The sequence below is a fragment of the Vipera ursinii genome, assembly GCF_947247035.1.
Source record: "Vipera ursinii genome assembly, chromosome: Z".
NCBI lineage: Eukaryota > Metazoa > Chordata > Lepidosauria > Squamata > Viperidae > Vipera > Vipera ursinii.
Window position 1 is genome coordinate 7,016,603 of NC_139517.1, and position 21,859 is coordinate 7,038,461.

At 46.1% G+C, this 21,859-nt stretch overlaps 1 protein-coding gene across 1 annotated transcript; it reads left to right on the forward strand.

Annotated features, from left to right (window-relative positions):
- Positions 1–3: 3 nt before the first annotated feature.
- On the forward strand, positions 4–18,719 carry METTL3 (methyltransferase 3, N6-adenosine-methyltransferase complex catalytic subunit). Its single transcript, XM_083377700.1, has 11 exons — positions 4–116; positions 2,380–2,582; positions 4,532–4,912; positions 6,841–7,016; positions 9,488–9,704; positions 10,304–10,491; positions 13,068–13,106; positions 13,247–13,355; positions 15,583–15,648; positions 15,749–15,861; positions 18,460–18,719. Exons 1-11 carry the CDS (start codon positions 23–25, stop codon positions 18,569–18,571), a joined length of 1,698 nt encoding a protein of 565 aa, XP_083233826.1. The 5' UTR covers positions 4–22; the 3' UTR covers positions 18,572–18,719.
- Positions 18,720–21,859: the final 3,140 nt, after the last annotated feature.

A 21,859-nucleotide genomic window follows, 5' to 3' on the forward strand; every position in this document is an offset into this window, starting at 1 on the left:
TGCTGCCGGACACGCCAGGACGATGTCGGACACTTGGAGCTCGATCCAGGCGCACAAGAAGCAGCTGGACTCGCTGCGGGAGCGGCTGCAGCGGAGGCGCAAGCAGGACCCTTTGGGTGAGGCAGAGGGCCGCAAGGCGGCTTCGGGAGGGAGTGGGATGCTCAAGGTATGCCCAGAGAGGGCCAGGTACGAACTGGGTGCCCGACGTCCAAATTGGGCCCTCTGCTGTAATGCCCAGTTTCCAACAGTCCAGGCGCTTAAAAGCAAAGCAATGGCAAAGTGGTATTTTTAATATTATAATAATTATATTATATCATATTATTATTATATATTATTATATTATTATATTATATTATATTATATTATAATATTATTATATTATTATATTATATTATATTATATTTATTATATCATATTATATTATTATTATATTATTAATATAATATAATATAATAATATAATATATATAATATAATATATTATAATATAATATAATATGATAATATAATATTTATTTATTTATTTATTTGTTTTTATAAACCGCCCTTCTCCCGAGGGACTCGGGGCGGTGTACAGAATAAGGTAGGCATACAGAATATGATATGATATAATATGATAATATAATAATATAATATAATATAGTAATATAATAATATAATATAATAATATAATATAATATAATAATATAATATTATAATATAATATAATATAATATAATATAATATAATATAATATAATATAATATAATATAATATAATATAATATAATATAATATAATATAATATAATATAATATAATAAATATAATTTGTACAGTCAGCCCCAGATGTTCTGGCTGGATTTGGTATTTTGTCTACCTATCAAGTCCTTTCCAAAGACCTGGGATAGGCAGATGTGGATGCTTGATGGTGTTACAGATATTGTCGCAGAATATAAACTGTTCATCATCATCATCATCATCATCATCATCATAATATCACACAAACTGATTACAAAGCTAGACATGACCGAGTTGCTAAATTAATCCACTGGGCATTGTGTAAAAAATACGACTTGCCTGTATCTGAAAAGACGTGGGAACATAGGGTGGAAAAAGTTGTTGAGAATGAGAGGGTGAAGATTTTGTGGGACTTTCGAATACAGACAGATCGCCATTTGGAACACAACAGACCAGATATTGCAGTTGTAGAGAATCGAAGCATACAGCTGATTGATATCGCTGTACCAGGAGATGCCAGAGTCGAAGAAATCGCAACTTGGCTATCGAAACTGCGCGATTATGGATGAAACGTGTAACAGGGATACCCATTGTCATCGGGGCACTGGGAACTAGGTCCAAAAACTTTGCAAAATACATCAAGAAACTGCAGCTTCCTGCAATAACTCTAGCAAAAAAGAATAATGCTACAAAAAACTGCGCTACTCGGAACATCTTACATTTTAAGGAGGTACCTGGTTGATACCTAGGATGCTGGCAGCAACCCGTGTCAACCATCAGTGCCAGTCAGTTTGAATATTCAGTTGACAGGTTCATGTTTAATAATAATAATGATGATGATAATGATAATAGACTTAAAATGGACTTTGGAGGTCTTCTAGTCCAACCCCCTGCTTAGGCAGGAAACCCTATACCATTTCAGATAAATGATTGTCCAGTCTCTTCTTAAACACGTCTATGTTGTTGTTGTTGTTGTCATTATTATTATTAAATTTTGAATGAAAAGATTTTGGGGGGAGGGGGAAAGTCTGCCCTCGGAAAAGTTCTTCTTAACCATGCCTCTAGGAGACGAGAGAGAGGGATGGGAGTGAAGTAAAAGATCTGCATGTCCTGTTCCAGTAGAGTTTATGTTGAACAGGGGGGGAAACCCTCATCTGAAACTGGGGCCTTTATGCCATTCATCGTAGAGAGACCAGCTGCATCCTGACATGACTGGAACCTCCACTTATAGCAGCAGTATATCTCCGTAAGTGGCAGAGGGCTAAGCCTATGAGTTGCGGTTGTGGTTGTTGGGAGCAGGATGCTTGTTTAGGCCGACCCTGGGTGCGGTCTTATGAATGGCTGCTTGCTGGACTGTTGACAGACACCGAGGGAAGATACAGAATAACAGAGTTGGATCTTGAAGGACTTCTAGCCCAGCCCTCTGCTCGAGCAGGAGATCCCACCATTTCAGGCAAATGGTTGTCCAATCTCTTCTTTAAAACCTCTAGTGTTGGAGGCCCCCACCCCCACAACCTCTGGAGGCAGGCCGTTCCACTGATTGTTTGTTCTAACTGTCAGGAGAAGGAAGTACAATTGATTGCAATGCACATTATTTATTCATTTTTTTTCTTCCCCAAAGCAGACATTATCACTGTGGGACATTTCCCCGATTTATTCCAGATCTCAGGAATCCAGACCTGGTGCTCAGCCCTCCCTTACGCAGTGACAGCCCAGTGCCTTCTTCCGTCACGCCCAGCACTGCCGCGGAGCCGGGAGATTTAGTAGCTGACCCTGAATTAGAGAAAAAAATCCTCCAACACCTTTCAGACTTGGGACTGGCGCTGCCCACAGATGCTTTAACCATCTGCCAAGCCATCTTCACGGTGAGCAGTGTGATCACAGTTTAAGGCTGGGCTTGTCACATTTGATACCTTAGTCCAGTGTTTCGCAACTTGGGGCACTTCAAGACGAGTGGACTTTTAAACTCCCAGAATTCCCCAGCCAGCAAATTCCAATTATCTTAAAGTGCCTGAGGTTGAGAAACAGTGTCCTAGCCTACTCCTTTAATCCGATATGTGCTGCTGTTTTTTTCTTAATCTGCTTATATATACTGCTCAAAAAAATAAGACATCCTACTATTAAATACAGTACATTGTGTTGTTTAAGAGTTCCCTTTATTTTTTTGAGCAGTATATTTAGGGTTCTTGGGAGATGCTGGGAGTCAGCATACAAATTTGATAACAGATAAAAACAGAAATTGGTACGCCTTTTTCATATTCTTCAGAGAGCCGTAGATTGTTGTTGTTTTATCCATCCAGTCATGTCCGACTCTTGACGACTTTATAAATTGCTCTCCATGCTACCCTATCAAGCACAGCTTCTTTCAGTTGTTGGATGTTCATCTTTGTATCAGCTTTGATGTTGTCAAGCCAGCATGTTCTTCTTCTCGTTCCACTAATAATAATAATAAACCTTTATTGTCAAAGTACAACATGTGTACATTGAGATTAGCTGAGCCTCCCCCCGTGCTCTCTTCCCCCCAACACACAGTGATAACAAACCCTTCATCCTACCACACCATGTGAACCGACTACACCACACACCGGCCTCCCAAGTCAATTCTGCACAAGTTCACAGAGATTATGTCCCGTTTAAAAGCCTAACAGCCCATGGATAAAAGCTATTTTTCAGCCTGTTGGTACGGCTGGCTATATTCCTATATCTCCTACCGGATGGTAGTAGAGTAAAGAGATACCGTCCAGGGTGTGAGTCATCCCTGAGAATCTTCCTCACTCTTCCAAGGCAACGAGCCCTAACACTAACACTATATAACATATATAATAGGCTATTCCAGGATATTCTATTGCAGTTAGGTAAAACTTAAAAACCAGGATATGGATGTGTATAAGTGAAAATATACTGAAAATTCTTCTAATTGATTTGTGTCACAGTTAGAAATGCATTAATTCGATTAATTGGATTATGTCATAACTAAGGGAATCGGAGGGGGAATCTTTGTTGACACAACTTGAGCTATTTAGAAATAATTTGTTATTTGCAGTTGTTTACTTTTGGACCCAACCACCGCATTGCTTCACAAATATCTGAATGTAAAATTTAAAAAATTAATAAAACCTGTACAAAAAAAAGAGAGAGAGAGAGAGCACCAGGGAGCCCAGAATCTTCCTCCTCTTCCTCTTCCTCCTCCTCCTCATCTCCACAAACCCCACTCCCTTCTCATATTGATGACATTACCTAGTTGCAGTCATGAAACATCTGCAAGAAAAGAAGCAAGCTCAGAGAGCACCAGGGACCCCACAGTCTTCCTCCTCCTCTTCCTCCTCCTCGTCCCCATCCTCTCCCTCCTCCTCCTCATCTCCACAAACCCCACTTCCTTCTCATATTGATGACATTACCTAGTTGCAGTCGTGAAACATCTGCAAGAAAAGAAGCAAGCTCAGAGAGCACCAGGGACCCCACAGTCTTCCTCCTCCTCGTCCCCATCCTCTTCTTCCTCCTCCTCATCTCCACAAACCCCACTCCCTTCTCATACTGATGACATTACCTAGTTGCAGTCGTGAAACATCTGTAAGAAAAGAAGCAAGCTCAGAGAGCACCAGGGACCCCACAGTCTTCCTCCTCCTCGTCCCCATCCTCTCCCTCCTCCTCCTCATCTCCACAAACCCCACTTCTTTCTCGTACCGATGACGCTACCTAGTTTCAGTCACGAAACATCGGCAAGAAAACAAGCAAGCTCAAGAGAGCACCACAGTGCCCTCGTTTCAACCCTGAGCTATCAACCTTCTCCTCTATTGTCCTTCTTCCGTTGCAGGGTGAGGAGGCCTCTGCCAACCAACGGAGTGTGGAGAGCCTCTTGCAGAAATTTGCTGCCCAGGAACTGATTGAAGTGAAGCGTGGGCTCCTTCAGGATGACGGGCAGCCCATGCTGGTCACGTACGCCGACCACTCCAAGCTCTCGGCCATGATGGGGGCTGTGGCCGAGAAGAAGAGCTTGGGCGAAGGCACAAAAAGGCGAGCGGAGCAGGAGGCTGGGGTTTCCGCCTCGGCGCCTGGGGTTTCCCCCATGACCCTGGCCAGCTCCGAGCCTCTGAAAGAGCCGCCCAAGAAATCGCGCAAGCAGGCCTCCGACCTGGATCTGGAGATCGAAAGCCTGCTGAGCCAGCAGTCCACCAAAGAGCAGCAAAGCAAGAAGGTGGGGTTGTATTTTCAGTGTCAAAAAAAAATAAAATCTCAGCACGGAAAACCGGCCTTTTTAGCTTAGACAAGCGTTCCTCAACCTGGACCGCTGTGAGCAGTGCGGACTTCAAATCCCAGAATCCACCAGTCAGAATTGCCCGTCTTCTCTCCTTGCGGTTTTCCACAACAGCTAGAAGCAGTTGCCCTTTTCTTACGATAGTGACTGATCCTTTCGCCTCTTGTCATTTAACACAGCCGTGTCCAGGTTTGATTTTCGGGCCTTATTTTCCTGTTTCCCCCCCCCCCAGTTCTGCCTGTTTTCCCCCTGAAGCAGAATTGAAAATACAGATAATAATAATAATAATAATAATAATAAGAAGAAGAAGAAGAAGAAGAAGAAGAAGAAGAAGAAGAAGAAGAAGAAGAAGAAGAAGAAGAAGAAGAAGAAGAAGTAGTTGGAAGGGACCTTGGAGGTCATCTAGTCCAACCCCCTGCTCAGGCAGGAAACCTTATACCATTTCAGGCAAATGGCTGTCCAGTCTCTTCTTAAAAACCTCCAGTGTTGGAGCATTCACCACCTCTGGAGGCAGGTTGTTTCACTGGTTAATTGTTAAGATAGTCCTTTGTTAAGGACTAATTGTTAAGATAGTCCTTCACTTACAACCTGTGGTGGGATTCAGCCGATTCGCACCACTTCGGCAGAACCGGTAGCTAATTTTTTGTTGCCCAGGCCGAGAATGGACTTCCGGAAGCGGCATCCACACAGAGAACCGGTTGTTCGCATATCTGAATCCCACCACTGCTTACAACCGTTCATTTAATGACCGACATTACAATGGCACTGGAAAAAGTGATCCGTTTTCACACGACCATTGAAGCATCCCCATGGTCACGGGATAAAAATTCAGGCGCTTGGCAACTGGCATGTACTTGTGACTGTTGCACTGTCCCGGGGTCACATGATCACCATTTGTAACCTTCCCGGCTGGCTTCCGGCAAGCACAGTTAGTGGGGGAAGCCAAATTTGCTTAATCGCCTCATGATTCACTGACCGATTGCAGTGATTCATTTAACAACTGTGGCAAAAAAAGGTAAAATGGGGCAATTAAGAATTGCCTCACTTGGCAACAGAAATTGGGGGCTTGGTTGTGGTCGTAAGTTGAGGACTACCTGATTTGACCTCCAAATGTGAATAGAATAGAATAGAATAGAATAGAATAGAATAGAATAGAATAGAATCTTAATTGAAATGAGAATAGAATAGAATAGAATCAAATAGAATAGAATAGAATCTTAATTAAAATAAGAATACAATATAATAGAATAGAATCTTAATTGAAATAAGAATAGAATAGAATAGAATCAAATAGAATAGAATAGAATAGAATAGAATAGAATAGAATCTTAATTGAAATAAGAAGAGAATAGAATTTAGAGTAGAATAGAATAGAATAGAATAGAATCTTAATTGAAATGAGAATAGAATAGAATCAAATAGAATATAATAGAATCTTAATTAAAATAATACAATAGAATAGAATAGAATCTTAATTGAAATTAGAATAGAATAGAATAGAATTTAGAGTAGAATGGAATGGAATGGAATGGAATAGAATAGAATAGAATAGAATAGAATAGAATAGAATAGAATAGAATAGAATAGAATAGAATAGAATAGAATTGGAAGGGACCTTGGAGGTCTTCTAGTCCAACCCCCTGCTCAGGCAGGAAACCCTATAGCATTTCAGACAAATGGTTGTCCAATCTCTTCTTAAAAACTTCCAGAAAAGTTAGCAATATATTTGGGGGCTCCTCAGACCCTCGGAAATTGGAATTGGATTCTCGGGGCTCCGATCTTCACCTTCTCTTCTTTTTCAAAAACCTGAGCCTCTCTTGGTTGCTCCTGTTCCCCCAATATGTTTCTTCGCCTCCTGGCCTTTCCAGGTGAGTCAAGAAATTCTGGAGCTGCTGAACACGACAACGGCCAAGGAGCAGTCCATCGTGGAAAAGTTTCGCTCCCGAGGGCGGGCACAGGTTCAGGAGTTCTGCGATTACGGAACCAAGGAGGAATGCATGAAGGCCAGCGATGCTGAGCGCCCCTGTCGTAAACTGCACTTCCGGTGAGTTTGAGGAGGTGGGGGAGGGAAAGGGGGTTGGAGTGTGGGGAGGCCTCTTAATTTCTGCTTGAATTGTGGAGCAGAGAAATGGAGCTCAACAGGAAGACGAGAGGTAGTTTGTGCTGAATTTCGTAGAGCAGCCACACTAAAGTCCTGGCTTTGCGCTACGCATCTTGTGTTTGCAGAGATCCCTTGGCAATGAGGTGCTTTGCCTTTGCACCTGCAGGAAAAAAATTTCTCCCTAGGAGTCTTTAGCTGCTAGTATTTCTCCCTGGCTTCATTGTTCCACTCAAACTACCTCCCTGGTTACATGATGTGGTGCTGTATCTGATCATTCATTCACTTATTTTTATCACACCCAAACTACCTTACAGAATGTATGATGTGGGGCTGTATCCAATCGTTTTGTTGTTAGTTGCGAAGTCGTGTCTGACCCATTGCGACCCCCGTGGACAACGTTCCTCCAGGCCTTCCTGTCCTCTACCATCTGCTGGAGTCCATTTAAGCTCACGCCTACTGCTTCAGGGACTCCATCCAGCCACCTCATTCTCTGTCGTCCCCTTCTTCTCTTGCCCTCAGCCTTTCCCAGCATTAGGCTCTTCTCCAGCAAGTCCTTCCTTCTCATTAGGTGGCCAAAGTATTTGATTTTCAACTTCAGGATCTGGCCTTCTAAAGAGCAGTCAGGGCTGATCTCCTCTAGGACTGACCGGTTTGATCGCCTTGCAGTCCAAGGGACTCGCAGGAGTCTTCTCCAGCACCATAGCTCAAAGGCCTCAATTCTTTGGTGCTCAGCCTTTCTTATGGTCCAACTTTCACAGCCGTACATTGCAACTGGGGAGACCATAGCCTTGACTATACGCACTTTTGTTGGCACAGTGATGTCTCTGCTTTTTAGTGTGCTGTCTAGATTTGCCATGGCTTTCCTCCCCAGGAGCAAGCGTCTTTTAATTTCTTGGCTGCAGTCCCCGTCTGCGGTGACCTCGGAGCCCAGGAAAATAAAATCTGTCACTACCTCCATTTCTTCCCCATCTAAAAGGATAAAGCTAAAAGGATGAAGCTAAAAATGCCCGGTCTAAATGGGCAGGAATCTGGATGGGGTACAAAAACAGAAGAGCTCTGGAGTTGGATTCATATTCTGATGCAGACAATTCTTAAAAGTAAAGATGAAGATGAAGCCAGAAACTTTTCTTCTGGGCATAATGGAAAAAAAAACTTGGGGAAAAAAATGGGAACTTTGATCTTATATATGTTGACAGCAGCAAGACTGTTGTATGGACAAAAATGGAAGGACACTTCGACTCCCATCGTGGACGAATGGCTTCAGGAGCTGAGGGAGTTGGCAAAGATGGCTAAATCGACTGTTTCGATTAAAGAAAAGAATATACGTCCTGTTTCTACTTGGAGACTTTTTCTGGACTTTGTGCTTTAGGTGGAAATAAATTAATCTCTGATTTCTATTGATTAGATTGATTTGTTCTTATAGAAATGGCTAGTTTATACCAGGGCTTTTCAACCTTTTCACCCACTGTACCACTTTTAGGATATGGCAACATCTGAGTGCCATCAGTCGCCTAGCGAGGTGTCAAAAACTTGATCAAAAAAAAAGGGAAAAAGTGATGAAGTACAGGTAGTCCTCGACTTACAACAGTTCGCTTAGTGACTGTTTGAAGTTACAATGGCACTGAAAAAGTGCCCCCCAAGCCACAGCCGAGCAAGACACTTGCCTGCCCGCCCACCCGGCGGCGCTCTTCCTCCTGTCCGAGGTTTTCATTGTGAGCATTTCTGTTGAGGATTGGCAGCGGGGACGGGGTGGGGTGGGGTGTTTGGTTTTTATTTCCCCCCCCCCCTCTGTTGGGTGGTTGCAGCAGGTTTTGGTCATTTCACATGACCCTGGGACACTGTGACCGTCATAAATATGAATCAGTTGCCAAGCGTCTGAATGTAAATCACAAGACCCTGGATATGCTGCAACATTTCAGCTGATCGGCGCTTCTTCTGGGCTCAGCAGAAGCGCCGGGATCAGCGTTGAGCTCCAGCTGGAGCCTGGCGCTGATCCTGGCGCTTCCGCTGAGCCCTGACAGCCCTGCAGCTCCAGCCGTCTCTTGCTCAGGCTTGTGCGGTGCTGCCACCGGTTCAGCTCATTCCCCTCCCCCGCTACCACTCTTATAGGATAGTCACGTACCACCTGGCAGGTGCCAATGTACCACAGGTGGTACCCGTACCACTGGTTGAAAAGCCCTGGTTTATACTACTACGGAATGCTTCCTTCTACTTCAACAGTATGAAGTCAATGCCTTTTCTTTCCCCCCCTTTTCTTTCCTTTTTCCCTCCCCACTGTGTCCTACTATTTGCTTTGTATTATTTTACTCAATAATCTTAACAAAATGTATAATAATAATAATAATAATAATAATAATAATAATAATAATAATAAAGCACAACGGCTTAAGGTAACGGTGTTTTTCCTCTCCTAGCCGTATCATCAACAAGCACACAGATGAGTCCCTGGGTGACTGCTCCTTCCTCAACACCTGTTTTCACATGGACACCTGCAAGTACGTGCATTACGAGATCGACGCCTGCACAGACCTGGATGGCCCGTGCGGGCGGGAGCTTCTCTCAGGCCAAGAGCTGGCCCTGCCCCAAGCTGTGGGGAGAGATTCCAGCGTGGACCGGCTCTTCCCCCCACAGGTATACAGGGACAGGCCAAATGAGGTTGGGATGCCTGCCAAACAAGGCATTGGGCAAAAGCTAAGCAGGGAAAGAGTTGAAAATGCTGGACAATAGCTTTGCGTACTAATTGCTGGGGGTGTGTGTGTGAAAAAAAGGGGTGGTAAAATCAGGCGCACTCACATGGTGAGCTGCTTTGCGACGCTCCAAAATTGCAGGCTCAGTTATAGTCATAAATTGAGGACTGTCTGTAGTGGGATTAGCCAACCCCCGATGCTTGGAACTGCATGGATAATAAATGCCTATGGAAATTCTCAGGTCGCTGTTGTCCCAAAGGTGCTTTTTCAAGAGGCGACTGGACCCTTTTTTTTTCTTGAAGACGTTTTGCTTCTCATCCAAGAAGCTTCTTCAGTTCTTCAGTAATGCAGGCGAACCGAAGAAGCTTCTTGGATGAGAAGCGAAACGTCTTCAAGGAAAAACAAAGAAAGAGTCCAGTCGCCTCTCGGAAAAAAGCACCTTTGGAACCTGCCTGGAGAATAGTTCCAAAATCTCCCAAGGACATTGGAATCGGCTTGTATTGCTTAACGCATCCCTGGTTATCTCCTTTGGTGTGTCGACAGTGGATTTGTTGCGACATTCGCTACCTGGATGTTAGCATCTTGGGTAAGTTCGCCGTGGTGATGGCTGACCCACCCTGGGACATTCACATGGAGCTTCCCTATGGGACACTCACGGACGACGAGATGAGGCGTCTCAACATCCCTGTCCTGCAAGACGAGGGGTTCCTCTTTCTGTGGGTCACCGGCCGGTAGGTGATGCAATGGGAAAGGTAGGCACATTGATGAAAGAGCCAATAGGAAGGAGCCTAGAACAGTCCTGACTCAGCATTGACTCAGCAAGTGGCAGCTCCTGGCTGGCCTTGGTTGAACTAGGAAACACAATCCAGGGTGGGAAACTGGGAAACTAAAATATATGAAGAACAGTTGCTAGAATTGGGTATGTCTAGCTTAAGGAAAGGGACGCGGTGGTGGCTCAGTGGGTTAGGGTGCTGATCGTGTCGATCAGAAGGTCGGCAGTTTGGCGGGTCGAATCCCGAATGCCGCGTAACAGAGTGAGTGCCTGTTACTCGTCCCAGCTTCTGCCAACCTAGTAGTTCGAAAGCATGTAAAAAATGCAAGTAGAAAAATAGGGACCACTACGGTGGGAAGGTAACAGTGTTCTGTGCGCCTTTGGCATCTAGTCATGCCGGCCATATGACCACGGAGGCGTCCTCGGACAAGCACTGGCTCTTTGGCTTTGAAATGGAGATGAGCACCGGCCCCTAGAGTTGGAAACGACTAGCACGCATGTGCGGGGGAAACTTTACCTTTACCTTTTAGCTTAAGGAAAAGAAGGGCTAGGGTGACATGATAGCAGTGTTCCAATATCTCAGGGGCTGCCACAAAGCTATTCTCCAAAGCGCCCGAAGGCAGGACAAGAAGCAACGGATGGAAAATAATCAAGGAGAGAAGCAACCTAGAAATAAGGAGAAACTTCCTGATGGTTAGAACAATTAATCAGTGGAATGACTTGCCACCAGAAGTTGTGGGTGCTCCATCGCTGGAGGCTTTTAAGAAGAGATTGGACAGCTGTTTGTCTGAAATGCTATAGGGTCTCCTGCCTGAGCAGGGGGTTAGACTAGAAGACCTCCAAGGTCCCTTCTAACTCTTGTTGTTCTGCTAAAGTGCCCGGAGATCCCATCAAGAGATCTGTTAGCTGGATTCCAGGCCTTTAAAAAAAAATACCCCGGAAGAAGACAGTGGCAAAACACTTCCCCCCTAACGCTGCCAAGAGATTTGCACAGAACTCGCCATGAAGCCAGCGGTCCTGAGTGTGAAAAATGGTTGAGTCAGTTTTTTCAGGGCCATTGTAACTTCAGCCACCAAACAAAGCATTTTAAGTTGAGGACTACCTCTCCATTTCGTGTGGTGGAGAAGACTTTCTTTCCCACTGAAGGACCACTGTGCCCTTTGAACAATGAAATGTTAATTAATTAATTGTCTATGGAGATTCTCAGTCATTCAGGTCCTCGTTTTATCCCAAAGGTGCTTTTTCATGAGGTAACTGGACTTTCTTGTTTTCCTTTGAAGACTTTTCACTTCTCATCCCAGAAGCTTCTTCCGCTCTGGCTGGATGGTGGGGAATGGGAGGACTTATATTACTTGCAGACAGCTGGTCATTTGCATTCTTTTTAGAGAGTCGTTGAAGCCACCTGGAGATTTACCTGTGTCCTCAGGGTCACCTGAGCGGTGCAAATATGTGTGGGGCATTCTTGTCTGCAGGACGTTTTCTGCCCTGTGTCCCTTCAGGGCTGAAGACAGGCGCAGGCTGTTGGAGATGAGTCCATGTTGTCTGCATCTGACACTGAAGCGCAGATGGTTCCTGTAGTCCGCAGTGTTTTCTTCTGGAAATCCGTTCATACTCCCGCACCGTTCAAAAAGTGTTCATCCCAAAGTGTTCACCCTCCGGGTGAGATTTAAGGTGCTGGTACTTACCTTTAAAGCCCTACATGGCTTAGGCCCGGGATACTTGCAGAACCATCTGCTGCCGGGAACGAGTTCCCATCGCCCAGTACGCTCACACAGAGAGGGCGTCCTCGGGGTACCGTCAGCTAGGCAATGTCGGCTGGCGACCCCCAGGGGGAGGGCCTTCTCTGTGGGAGCGCCAGTCCTATGGAATCAGCTCCCCCCTGAGCTTCGGATGGCCCAAAATCTCCAATCCTTTCGCCGCGGCCTCAAAACACTCCTATTCCACCAGGCTGACCTGGACTGACAGGCATTTTAATTAATTATATTTACAATTTTTAATTTATTTTTAGTTTTTAATTTTAATTTATTGCACAGATGATTTTAATTTTATTTTTATCTTAATTTCTGTACTTATTATATGTTTGGTTGTTAGCCGCCCTGAGTCCTTCGGGAGATAGGGCGGGATATAAATCCCATTAATTAATTAATTAATTAATTAATTAATTAATTAATGCCTCTAGGAAGGCATCACTCAATTAAAGCATTTTGTTAAAAGAAAAAAATAAAATAGAAATCAACATAAAAAGAGTCTTACTAATGCAGGCTTAACAGTTGAGGGTTAAATAAACATTGGGTGGTATCTAATGAGATCATTTAACCTTTTTTATTCCCCCTGTTTTAGAAAGTTTATTATGAAGGTTGAATTTGATCCTACATAAACAGAAATGGAATTTTAAACATCGTGTAGCGTTTCCCTCTTAAAACTACTATTGTTGCTTTCGTCTTTCTTCCTTTTATGTTTGCAGTATTCAAGAAGCACTTATTTTAATTAAATAACTCGAAGATTAATTAACTAATGTTTCCATCTGACCCACAGAGCCATGGAATTAGGGCGTGAGTGTCTCAACCTGTGGGGGTGAGTATAGGATTGTTGTTGCTGGTTTTTTGGGGGGGGTTGCCTTGGGGAGTAAAGGGACTTTGCCCGTCCTTAATGTTCGGCAAGTCGTCTTCTGCCTCTTTGATTCGTGCTCTTGTTTTGTGTGTCCCCCCCCTCAGGTACGAGCGTGTGGATGAGATCATCTGGGTGAAAACCAACCAGCTGCAGCGTATTATCCGAACAGGAAGGACAGGCCATTGGCTCAATCATGGCAAGGAGCACTGCTTGGTAAATGGAGGAACAGTTGGAAGCCCCCCCCCACCCCTTGGGAAACGTAGCACATTAAGTTTCCTGCGCCAGGTCCCCTCCATTAAGTAGAATCGCCTGATGGGACCCAGGGAGAATGGCTTCTCTGTCACAGCAGAGAAGCTTCTTGGATGAGAAGCGAAAAGTCTTTAAAGAAAAACAAACAAGTCCAGTTGCCTCCTGAAAAAGGCACCTTTGGGATCAGACCCAGGAGAAAACAGCAGGCCAGCACTTCTGGGTTGTTCTCAAGAGGGTTACTGTTCTGTTCCAGCCTACGACCGGCCCTGTTGGAATGTCAGGGACAATCCCTTTTTATATTCAATAGTCTGGAACTAATCCAAGCAAATTTATTTGCAAAAGCTAAACGAAAAAGTTAAAACAAAAGTTAAAACAAATACAGACCGAGACTTTATCAGAAGCTCTTCAAACAGTTGCCTTCAGCAATCAGCACCTCCCACACATTCCCCTTTTAAACAGCAGTCTCAAGGCGTGGCTTCTCATTGCCTTCTCCCGAGTTGCCTCATTGCTTTCCTCTGCTCAGTTCTGCTAGATTGCCTCCTGCTCCTAGCGTCCCTGAACAGAGCCAGCTGTGGATCGTCTTCTTCCAATCTTTCAGGCTCACACAGCTGGGTTTGAGGAGGAACAAGACAGGAGGGGCCTGGCTGAGAGCTCTGCAGTGCATCAGAACCTTCCTCTGACACCAAAGGCTCTCCAAACCCCTCCTCCTCCTCTTCAGAATTGTCCGACTCAGCTGCCGAAACCACAGGCTGACGCTGAATCACAACAGTTAACGTGGATGCGCTGTGAAGTTAGCCATTGCCCTTAAGGCAGTGTTTCTCAACCTTAGCAACTTTTAAGATAGGTGGACTTCAACTCCCAGAATTCCCCAGCCGTCCATGCTAGAAGTTGCCGAGGTTGGGAAACACTTCTTTACGGGCAGCTGCTAACTTCATAGATGTCTCGGTGCTGCTCCTCCGGTCAGGCCATAGTTTAAGCCCAATTTTAGGACCTATTTTGACCACAGTACCTCAGCAAATCACTGCAGTTCTTAAGTGAATCAAGCAGTGATCCTGGATCACATCTGACTACCTATCAAATCTGACTCACTCCATAGTTGCCTATACCTGCTTTCGCTTGCAGCTTTGCCAAACAGTGCCAGGAGGAGGGTGGTGAATTCCTAAAGGTGGAGGGAGGCTGTGGAATGAAAGTGAACCGTCTGTTGCCGGGGAGGCATTATCTAACAAGGCCGAGTGATGGAAGAATGTGTTGACGGAAGCAGACAGCTTGTCCCCTTTTTGGACCGAGATGCCCTATGCATGGTTACCCACACCCTCGTCACTTCTCGCCTGGATTACTGCAATGCTCTTTACATGGGGCTGCCCTTGAAGAGCACCCGAAGGCTTCAACTGGTGCAAAATGTGGCTGCGGGGTGCTTATGGGAGTATCTCGGTACTCCCATGTTACACCACTCCTGCGCGAGCTGCATTGGCTTCTGGTTACCCTCCGAGTGGGATTCAAGGTGCTGGTAATAACCTTTAAAGCCCTACATGGCTTAGGCCCGGGGTACTTGCAAGACCACCTGCTGCCATTGTCAACCTCCCATTGCCCAGTTCGCTCCCACAGAGTCGGCCTCCTCAGGGTTCCGTCGGCCAGGCAATGTAGGCTGGTGACCCCCAGGGGGAGAGTCTTCTCTGTGGGCACACCGACCCTCTGGAATGAACTGCCCCCGGAGCTGCGGACGGCCCTTGATCTTCAGTCCTGATCTTCAGTCCTTCCGCCTGAAGACCTGGTTGTTCCAACAAGCGGGCCTAGACTGACTACGTTTTTTAATTAGGCTTTTTACTGGGTTAAATTGTCTCGTAATTTTGCATTTATTGTTTAATTCTCTTTTAAATTTTTTACTCTATGTTTTTTTTAATTTTTATTGTTGTGAGCCTTCCTCAGGGAGAAGGGCGTCATATAAATTTAATCAAATCAAATCAAATCAAAAGAACTGAACTCAGTGAACTGTGGATGGCCTGGTGGGGAAAAGGGGAATTACCTATGTGGGTTTTCGTGGGAAAAATCCCAGACTTTGCTTCTGCTGAGCCTAGATGGATTTTTTTTCGATAAAGCTACCCTCTTGGTTAATTTAAAGAGCCGGGAGTTTCTTTTGTCCATTGTGCCAGATGGGACAGTTGACACTACCCTTATTTGTTTTGATGGATAGGTTGGCGTGAAAGGAAATCCCCAAGGCTTCAACAGAGGTCTTGATTGTGACGTCATTGTGGCAGAGGTGAGGCGACGAGCCAACGCTCTTTGGTCAAAGTCTTTCATGCTTTGTGGGTTGCTGCCACACCGGACGCCTTTCCAACCTACTCCCTCTTGCTCTGCAGGTTCGCTCTACCAGTCACAAGCCGGATGAGATTTACGGCATGATTGAGCGGCTTTCTCCAGGCACCCGCAAGATCGAGCTGTTCGGGCGACCTCACAACGTACAACCCAACTGGTGAATGTTTTTTCCCCCCCCCCAACACGATGAACCAAACCTAGCTTTGAAATCTTACAGAGTAGGAAGCAAGCCATGGTTTCCAGGCCAACATTTAGAAAGACCTGTTTGTTTGTTTGTTTGTTTGAATCTAGAGCAGCCTTCGCCCAACTGGATGGCAGAATTTAAATTAAGCACGTTGGGAGTCTGCCAATCAACTCCCTTTTTTTGTTGGCTGTAGGCTCAAAAACCCATTTACGTCCAAGGCATATTTATTTCTAGCTCATGGGACTAGTGATTGCAGTCAGAGAAAAAGGCCTTCTAAAACGGAAGTCAAAAACATCTGGGAGTCTATGGAGATTCTCAGCCATCCAGGTCATGGTTGTCCCAAAGGTGCTTCTTCAAGAGGCAACTTTGACAAGCAAAGTCCAAGGGAGAAGGAAGCCAGATTCGTTTAAACACTGGGCCCTTCACTTAACAACCCTGTGCTTTGCTTAACCGAGTGATTTGCTTAACACCGTGGTAAAACGGTTGTAAAATCGAGCGCGACTCGATGACTACCCTGTCTAGCCACAGATGTTCTGATTCCAGTTATGTCGTACGTCGAGGACTGCCTCTAATAGCATCTGTCTGGCCAATGAGCAGATTGGATTCTGTACTTTTAAGAATGGAGGGATGAGACCGTTTCTAGCAGTCTCAGGGAAAAGACCCAATAATGAGGAAGATTGGAAACTGCGGTTCCATATCTAGAGGCCCAGATGTCCCAAAGGTGTTTTTTCAAGAGACAACTGGACTTTTGTTTTTCTTTGACGACATTTTGCTTCTTATCCAAGAAGCTTCTTCAGCTCTGACTGGATGGTGAAGAATGGAAGAATTTATAACCTTGCAGACAGCTGGTCGTTTGCATTCTTTTTAGAGAGCCATTGAGGCCACTTAGAGGTTTACCTGTTCCTCAGGGTCACCTGAGTACTGTATTTTCTGGCGTATAAAACGACTTTTGAACCCATGAAAATCACCTCAAAAGTTGGGGGGGTCGTCTTATACGCCGGAAAATCAGCGGGTGGCGTCTGGCGGGAGCTGGCAGGGCAGTCCTGCGCACAGGCGCACTCCCCGGCTGCTCCTTAGCAGCTGGGGAGTGTGCGCGTGTGCAAGACTGCCCTGCCGGCTCCCGCCCGACGCTCTTCCCTCTTGAGGCAGCATCGCTCCCCGGCTCCTAAGGAGTCCTCGGGGATGCTGCCTCAAGAGGGAAGAGCGTCGGACGGGAGCCGGCAGGGAAGTCCTGCACACGCGCGCGCACGCAGGACTTCCCTGCCAGCTCCCGTCCGACGCTCTTCCCTCTTGAGGCAGCTGCTGCCTCAAGAGGGAAGAGCGTCGGACGGGAGCCGGCAGGGAAGTCCGGCGCGCACTAAGGAGCAGCTGGGGAGTGCGCACGTGCGCAGGACTGTCCTGCAGGCTCCCGCCAGACGTCAGCCTGCCCTGCTTCCTCCACAGTGAGAGGGGAGGGTGTGCCTTCCCGGGCTTGCTGATTTTCTGGCGTATAAGACGAAAAATCTTGAAAATCATCTCAAAAGTTGGGGGGTCATCTTATACGCCCAGTCGTCTTATACGCCGGAAAATACGGTAGTGCAAATGGGTGTGGAGTGTTCTTAGCTACGTGACGTTTTCTGCCCTGGGTCCCTTCACTGTTGGTGGGCAGACGCATCCCCAACAGCTTGCGCCTGTCTTCAACTGTGAAGGGACCCAGGGCAGAAAACATTCTGCAGCCACACCCATTTGCACCACTCAGGTGACCTTGAGGACACAGATAAACTTCCAAACCTCATCCAGTCAGAGCTGAAGAAGCTTCTTGGATAAGAAGCAAAATGTCTTCGAAGAAAAACAAAAGTCCAGTTGTCTCTTGAAAAAGCACCTTTGGGACATCTGGGCCTCTAGATATGGAACCGCAGTTTCCAATCTTCCTCATTATTGGGTCTTTTTCCTGAGACTGCTAGAAACGGTCTCATCCCTCCATTCTTAAAAGTACAGAATCCAATCTGCTCATTGGCCAGACAGATGCTATTAGAGGCAGTCCTCGACGTACGACATAACTGGAATCAGAACGTCTGTGGCTGGACAGGGTAGTCATTGAGTCGCGCTCGATTTTACAACCGTTTTACCACGGTGTTAAGCAAATCACTAGGTTAAGCAAAGCACACGGTTGTTAAGTGAAGGACCCAGTGTTTAAACGATTCTGGCTTCCTTCCCCCTTTGACTTTGCTTGTCGGAAGCCAGCTAGGAAGGTTTCAAGTGGCAATTACATGATCCCCAGGATGCCACAAACATCGTAAATACACGCCGGTTGCCAAGCACCCAAATTGTCATCACGTCTGCGGGAACGGTATGGCGGTTGTAAGCGCGAGGACCAGCCGTCCCTTTTTTTCAGCGCTGTTGTAACTTTGAACAGCTGAACGAATGGTCCTAAGTTTTAGGATTACCTGCATGTGGTTCTTCTCGATGCCAACACCTGGGTTGGTCTCACAAATCCTGGCTTGCCCTGCAGGATCATCCCAGTTGGTGGTGGGGAGGGAGATAGACCCGCCGTCTTTCTTACGACATTTTGATCTCTCTTTTGTCCTCCAGGATCACCCTTGGCAACCAACTGGATGGGATCCATTTGCTGGACCCCGACGTGGTAGGTCAGTTCAAGCAGCGGTACCCAGACGGAATTATCTCAAAGCCCAAGAACATGTAATAGCGGAAGAGAGGCTGCAGGGGACCGAGAGAAGAGAGAGACCGCGGTGGACTCCTGTTGTTGGCTGGGGAGTGAAAATGGAGGCAATGCAAAGAAGAATGTATATTCTGATCGTTAGGCTTTTAATAAAATTGGTGTTTTTTCTACAGCTGAAGACGGTAAAAGATTAGCAGGAGACCTGCTGGAGGAAATACTTTGCTGCCAGATCCCCAAATGCAACCTACATTTGCACCATATAGCACGTTGCTGTTTCTGTGGCAGGGTTCTCCAATCTGAACGCACTGCGGCTCCAAGGAATATTCAGCTGACCGCAGGGAGTCTAATCTGATGACGCAGGTAGTCCTCGACTTACAACAGTTGCATTTAGTGACCGAAGCACTGGAAAACGTGACCCGACCCATTTTTCACACTTGTGACCACTGCAAGCATTCCCCGTGGTCACACGATTTACACTCGGATGCTTGACGATTTACGAGAGTTGCGATCTCCCGGGTCATGTGACCACCTTTTGCAACCTTCTGACGAGCAAAGTCAACGGGGAGCGGGGGGGGAAACAGGTTTCACTTAACAATCGCGTTCCTAATTTAACCACCGCAGCGATTCGCTTAACGAACGGCAGGGCTTTTTTTCTCATAGAACGCTCAGAACGGAGTTCCGGCACCTTTTTTGGATGGAACCTTGTAGGGTAGGCAAGGCGGGTTCTATGATGTGTGAGTTCCGGCACCTTTTTCCTTTACAAAAAAAGCACTGACGAACGCAGCAGGAAAAGTCATAAAAAAAACCCGGGACAAAGCTCCCTTGACACATTTCTCACTTAGCAACATGCGTGGTGGGCTCAGCTGTGGTCATCAAGATGAGGACTAGCCGTACTGCTGGGCCATGTTTAACGGTCAACGCAGACGTAACTCCTGTCGGTGTTTCTCAGCTCAGCTGGCGACAAAAAGGAAGAGGTTTCACCCTCCATCTTGGGATGGCGAGTGGCCATCACCAGCCGGAGACAAAGACACCTTGTGTTTTAAAGACACAAGGCCACTCTTTTGAAGGTGGCAAAGTCCACATTCTGGATAGAGGAGGACCATTAGTTTAAAAGAGGGGTGAAAGAGGCAATTTGTGTTGATGTGTTAGCAGGGGGTGGGGGTGGTTAAGACACCCCCTCTCTCCTGTTTACAACACAGCCCTTGCAGCGGTTCCAAGAAGATTCCGTCCCCATTTGCACTCTGATATAGGGCACAGACTAAACCCCCAAGTGGCCTCAACGGCTCTGAGAGAGCTAACAACCAGATGACTGTGAAGAAATGTGATCCTTTCAACCCGTCCTCCCCACCACACACACACACACACACCAATCCTATCAGTTAATCCAGAGTTCTTCAAACTTGGCCCTTTTATGACTTGTGGACTTCAACTCCCAGAATTCCTCAGCTGGCATGCCTGGCTGATGAATTCTGGGAGTTGAAGTCCAGAAGTCATGAAAGGGCCAAGTTTGAAGACCCCTGAGTTAATCCCTCCGCAGCTCCCACCATCCTGCCGGAATCGGTGAAGCTTCTTGGACGAGAAGCGAAATGTCTTCCTCAAGAATAAAAACAGTCCAGTTGCCTTTGGAAAAAGCACATTTGAGGCACCATGTTGGTGGTGGCAGTGACGGGGGAAGAGGACCGTTAAATAACTATTTAGGGCTGGGAACGGATTAGGAAGGAGTTTATCTTCAAACGGCCACTAGGTGAAGAAGTGGGCCTTAGGCTGAACGTCTAAACCAGGGGTAGGCAACCTTGGCTCTTTTATGACTTGTGGACTTCAATTCCCAGAATTCCTGAGCCAGCCACACTGAGGGGAAAGGGAGAGGTTTCCAAGCTGAGCCATGGTGGCTCAGGAATTCTGGGAGTTGAAGTCCACGAGTCATAAAGCAGCGTAGGCCTAGCCCAGGGGTAGGCAACCTTGACTCTTTTATTTATTTGATTTATATACCGCCCTTCTTTATGACTCGGGGACTTCAATTCCCAGAATTCCTGAGCCAGCCACGCTGAGGAGAAATGGAGAGGTTTCCATGCTGGGCCATGCTGGCTCAGGAATTCTGGGAGTTGAAGTCCCCGAGTCATAAAAGAGCCAAGGTTGCCTACCCCTGGTCTAAACGCATCTCAGGCTTGTCCCACAGGTTTTGCTTCCCCCCCCCTTCAAAGTTAACTGGAATTAAGCTTTTTTTCTTAGAAAATGTTTCACTTCTCATCCAAGAAGCTTCCTGAACAAGAAGTGAAACGTTTTCAAGGGGAAAAAAAAGTAAGAAAGCCCAGTTGCCTTTTGAAAAAGCACCTGTGGGACAACCACGACCTGGATGATTGAGAACCTCCATAGGCATCTCAGGCTTCTGTCCAATTTGAGCATCAGGGATTAAATTCTCCTGTGGCAATTCCAGATTTGGGAGGTAATCAGCAGGCTGGGTTTGTATGTAGCTCCAAGCTATTACTATGGGTTTTTCCAATCCACAATTACTATAAATTCCTATCTTCTTCCAACCATTTATAGTTAGTCCTCAATTTACAACAGTTCTCTTTAGTGACCAAAGTTATGACGCCTCTAAAAATGTGACTTTCTGACCCTTTTTCAGTTACCTTGGCAGCATCCCCATGATCATGTGATCAAAATCCAGATGCTTGGAAACTGATTCTTACTTTTGATCTTTGCTGTGTCCCAAGGTTACATGATCCCCTTTTGCGACCTTCCGACAAGCAAAGTCAACGGGGAATCCAGATTCGCTTATCAACTGCAGTGATTCACTTAACAACTGTGACAAGAAAGGTCGCAAAGTGGGGCAAAACTCACTTAACAAATGTCTCACTTAGCGACAAAAACTTTGGGCTCAGTTGTGGTCGTAAGGTCGAAGACTGCCCGTCGTATTAGTAAGGTGGTTGGGCTTTAGCTTGGCGTGATGTGCAAACAGGAGCCTCACCAACCCAGATACCCTGTTTCCTTGAAAATAAGCCCCACCCCAAAAATAAGCCCCAGTTAAGATTGTCAGCCAGACAAGACGCATTTGGTACCGTATTTCCCCGTATATAAGCCCCAGCCGGAAAATAAGCTCTAATGCGTCATTTGGAGCAAAAATTAATATAAAATCTGGTCTTACTTTGGGGAAAACAGGGTATTTGCACCAGAGTTGCAGGCTGAACAAACAGGACAAGCTCACTCGCCAATGCACAACCAAGTCCATCTTTGCCACTGGCACAGACCCTCCCACTGGACCCATCACCCACCACCCGCTGTGGAAACATCCTTAGCATCCCCAGCAGAGGA

Excerpts from the sequence above, each read along its gene's own strand:
- METTL3 (XM_083377700.1), top strand. The coding sequence starts at position 23 with ATGTCGGACACTTGGAGCTCGATCCAGGCGCACAAGAAGCAGCTGGAC. Across the intron at positions 4,913-6,840 it reads AAGAGCAGCAAAGCAAGAAG|GTGAGTCAAGAAATTCTGGA; the intron begins GTGGGGTTGTAT and ends TGGCCTTTCCAG. Across the intron at positions 15,649-15,748 it reads GTGACGTCATTGTGGCAGAG|GTTCGCTCTACCAGTCACAA; the intron begins GTGAGGCGACGA and ends CTTGCTCTGCAG.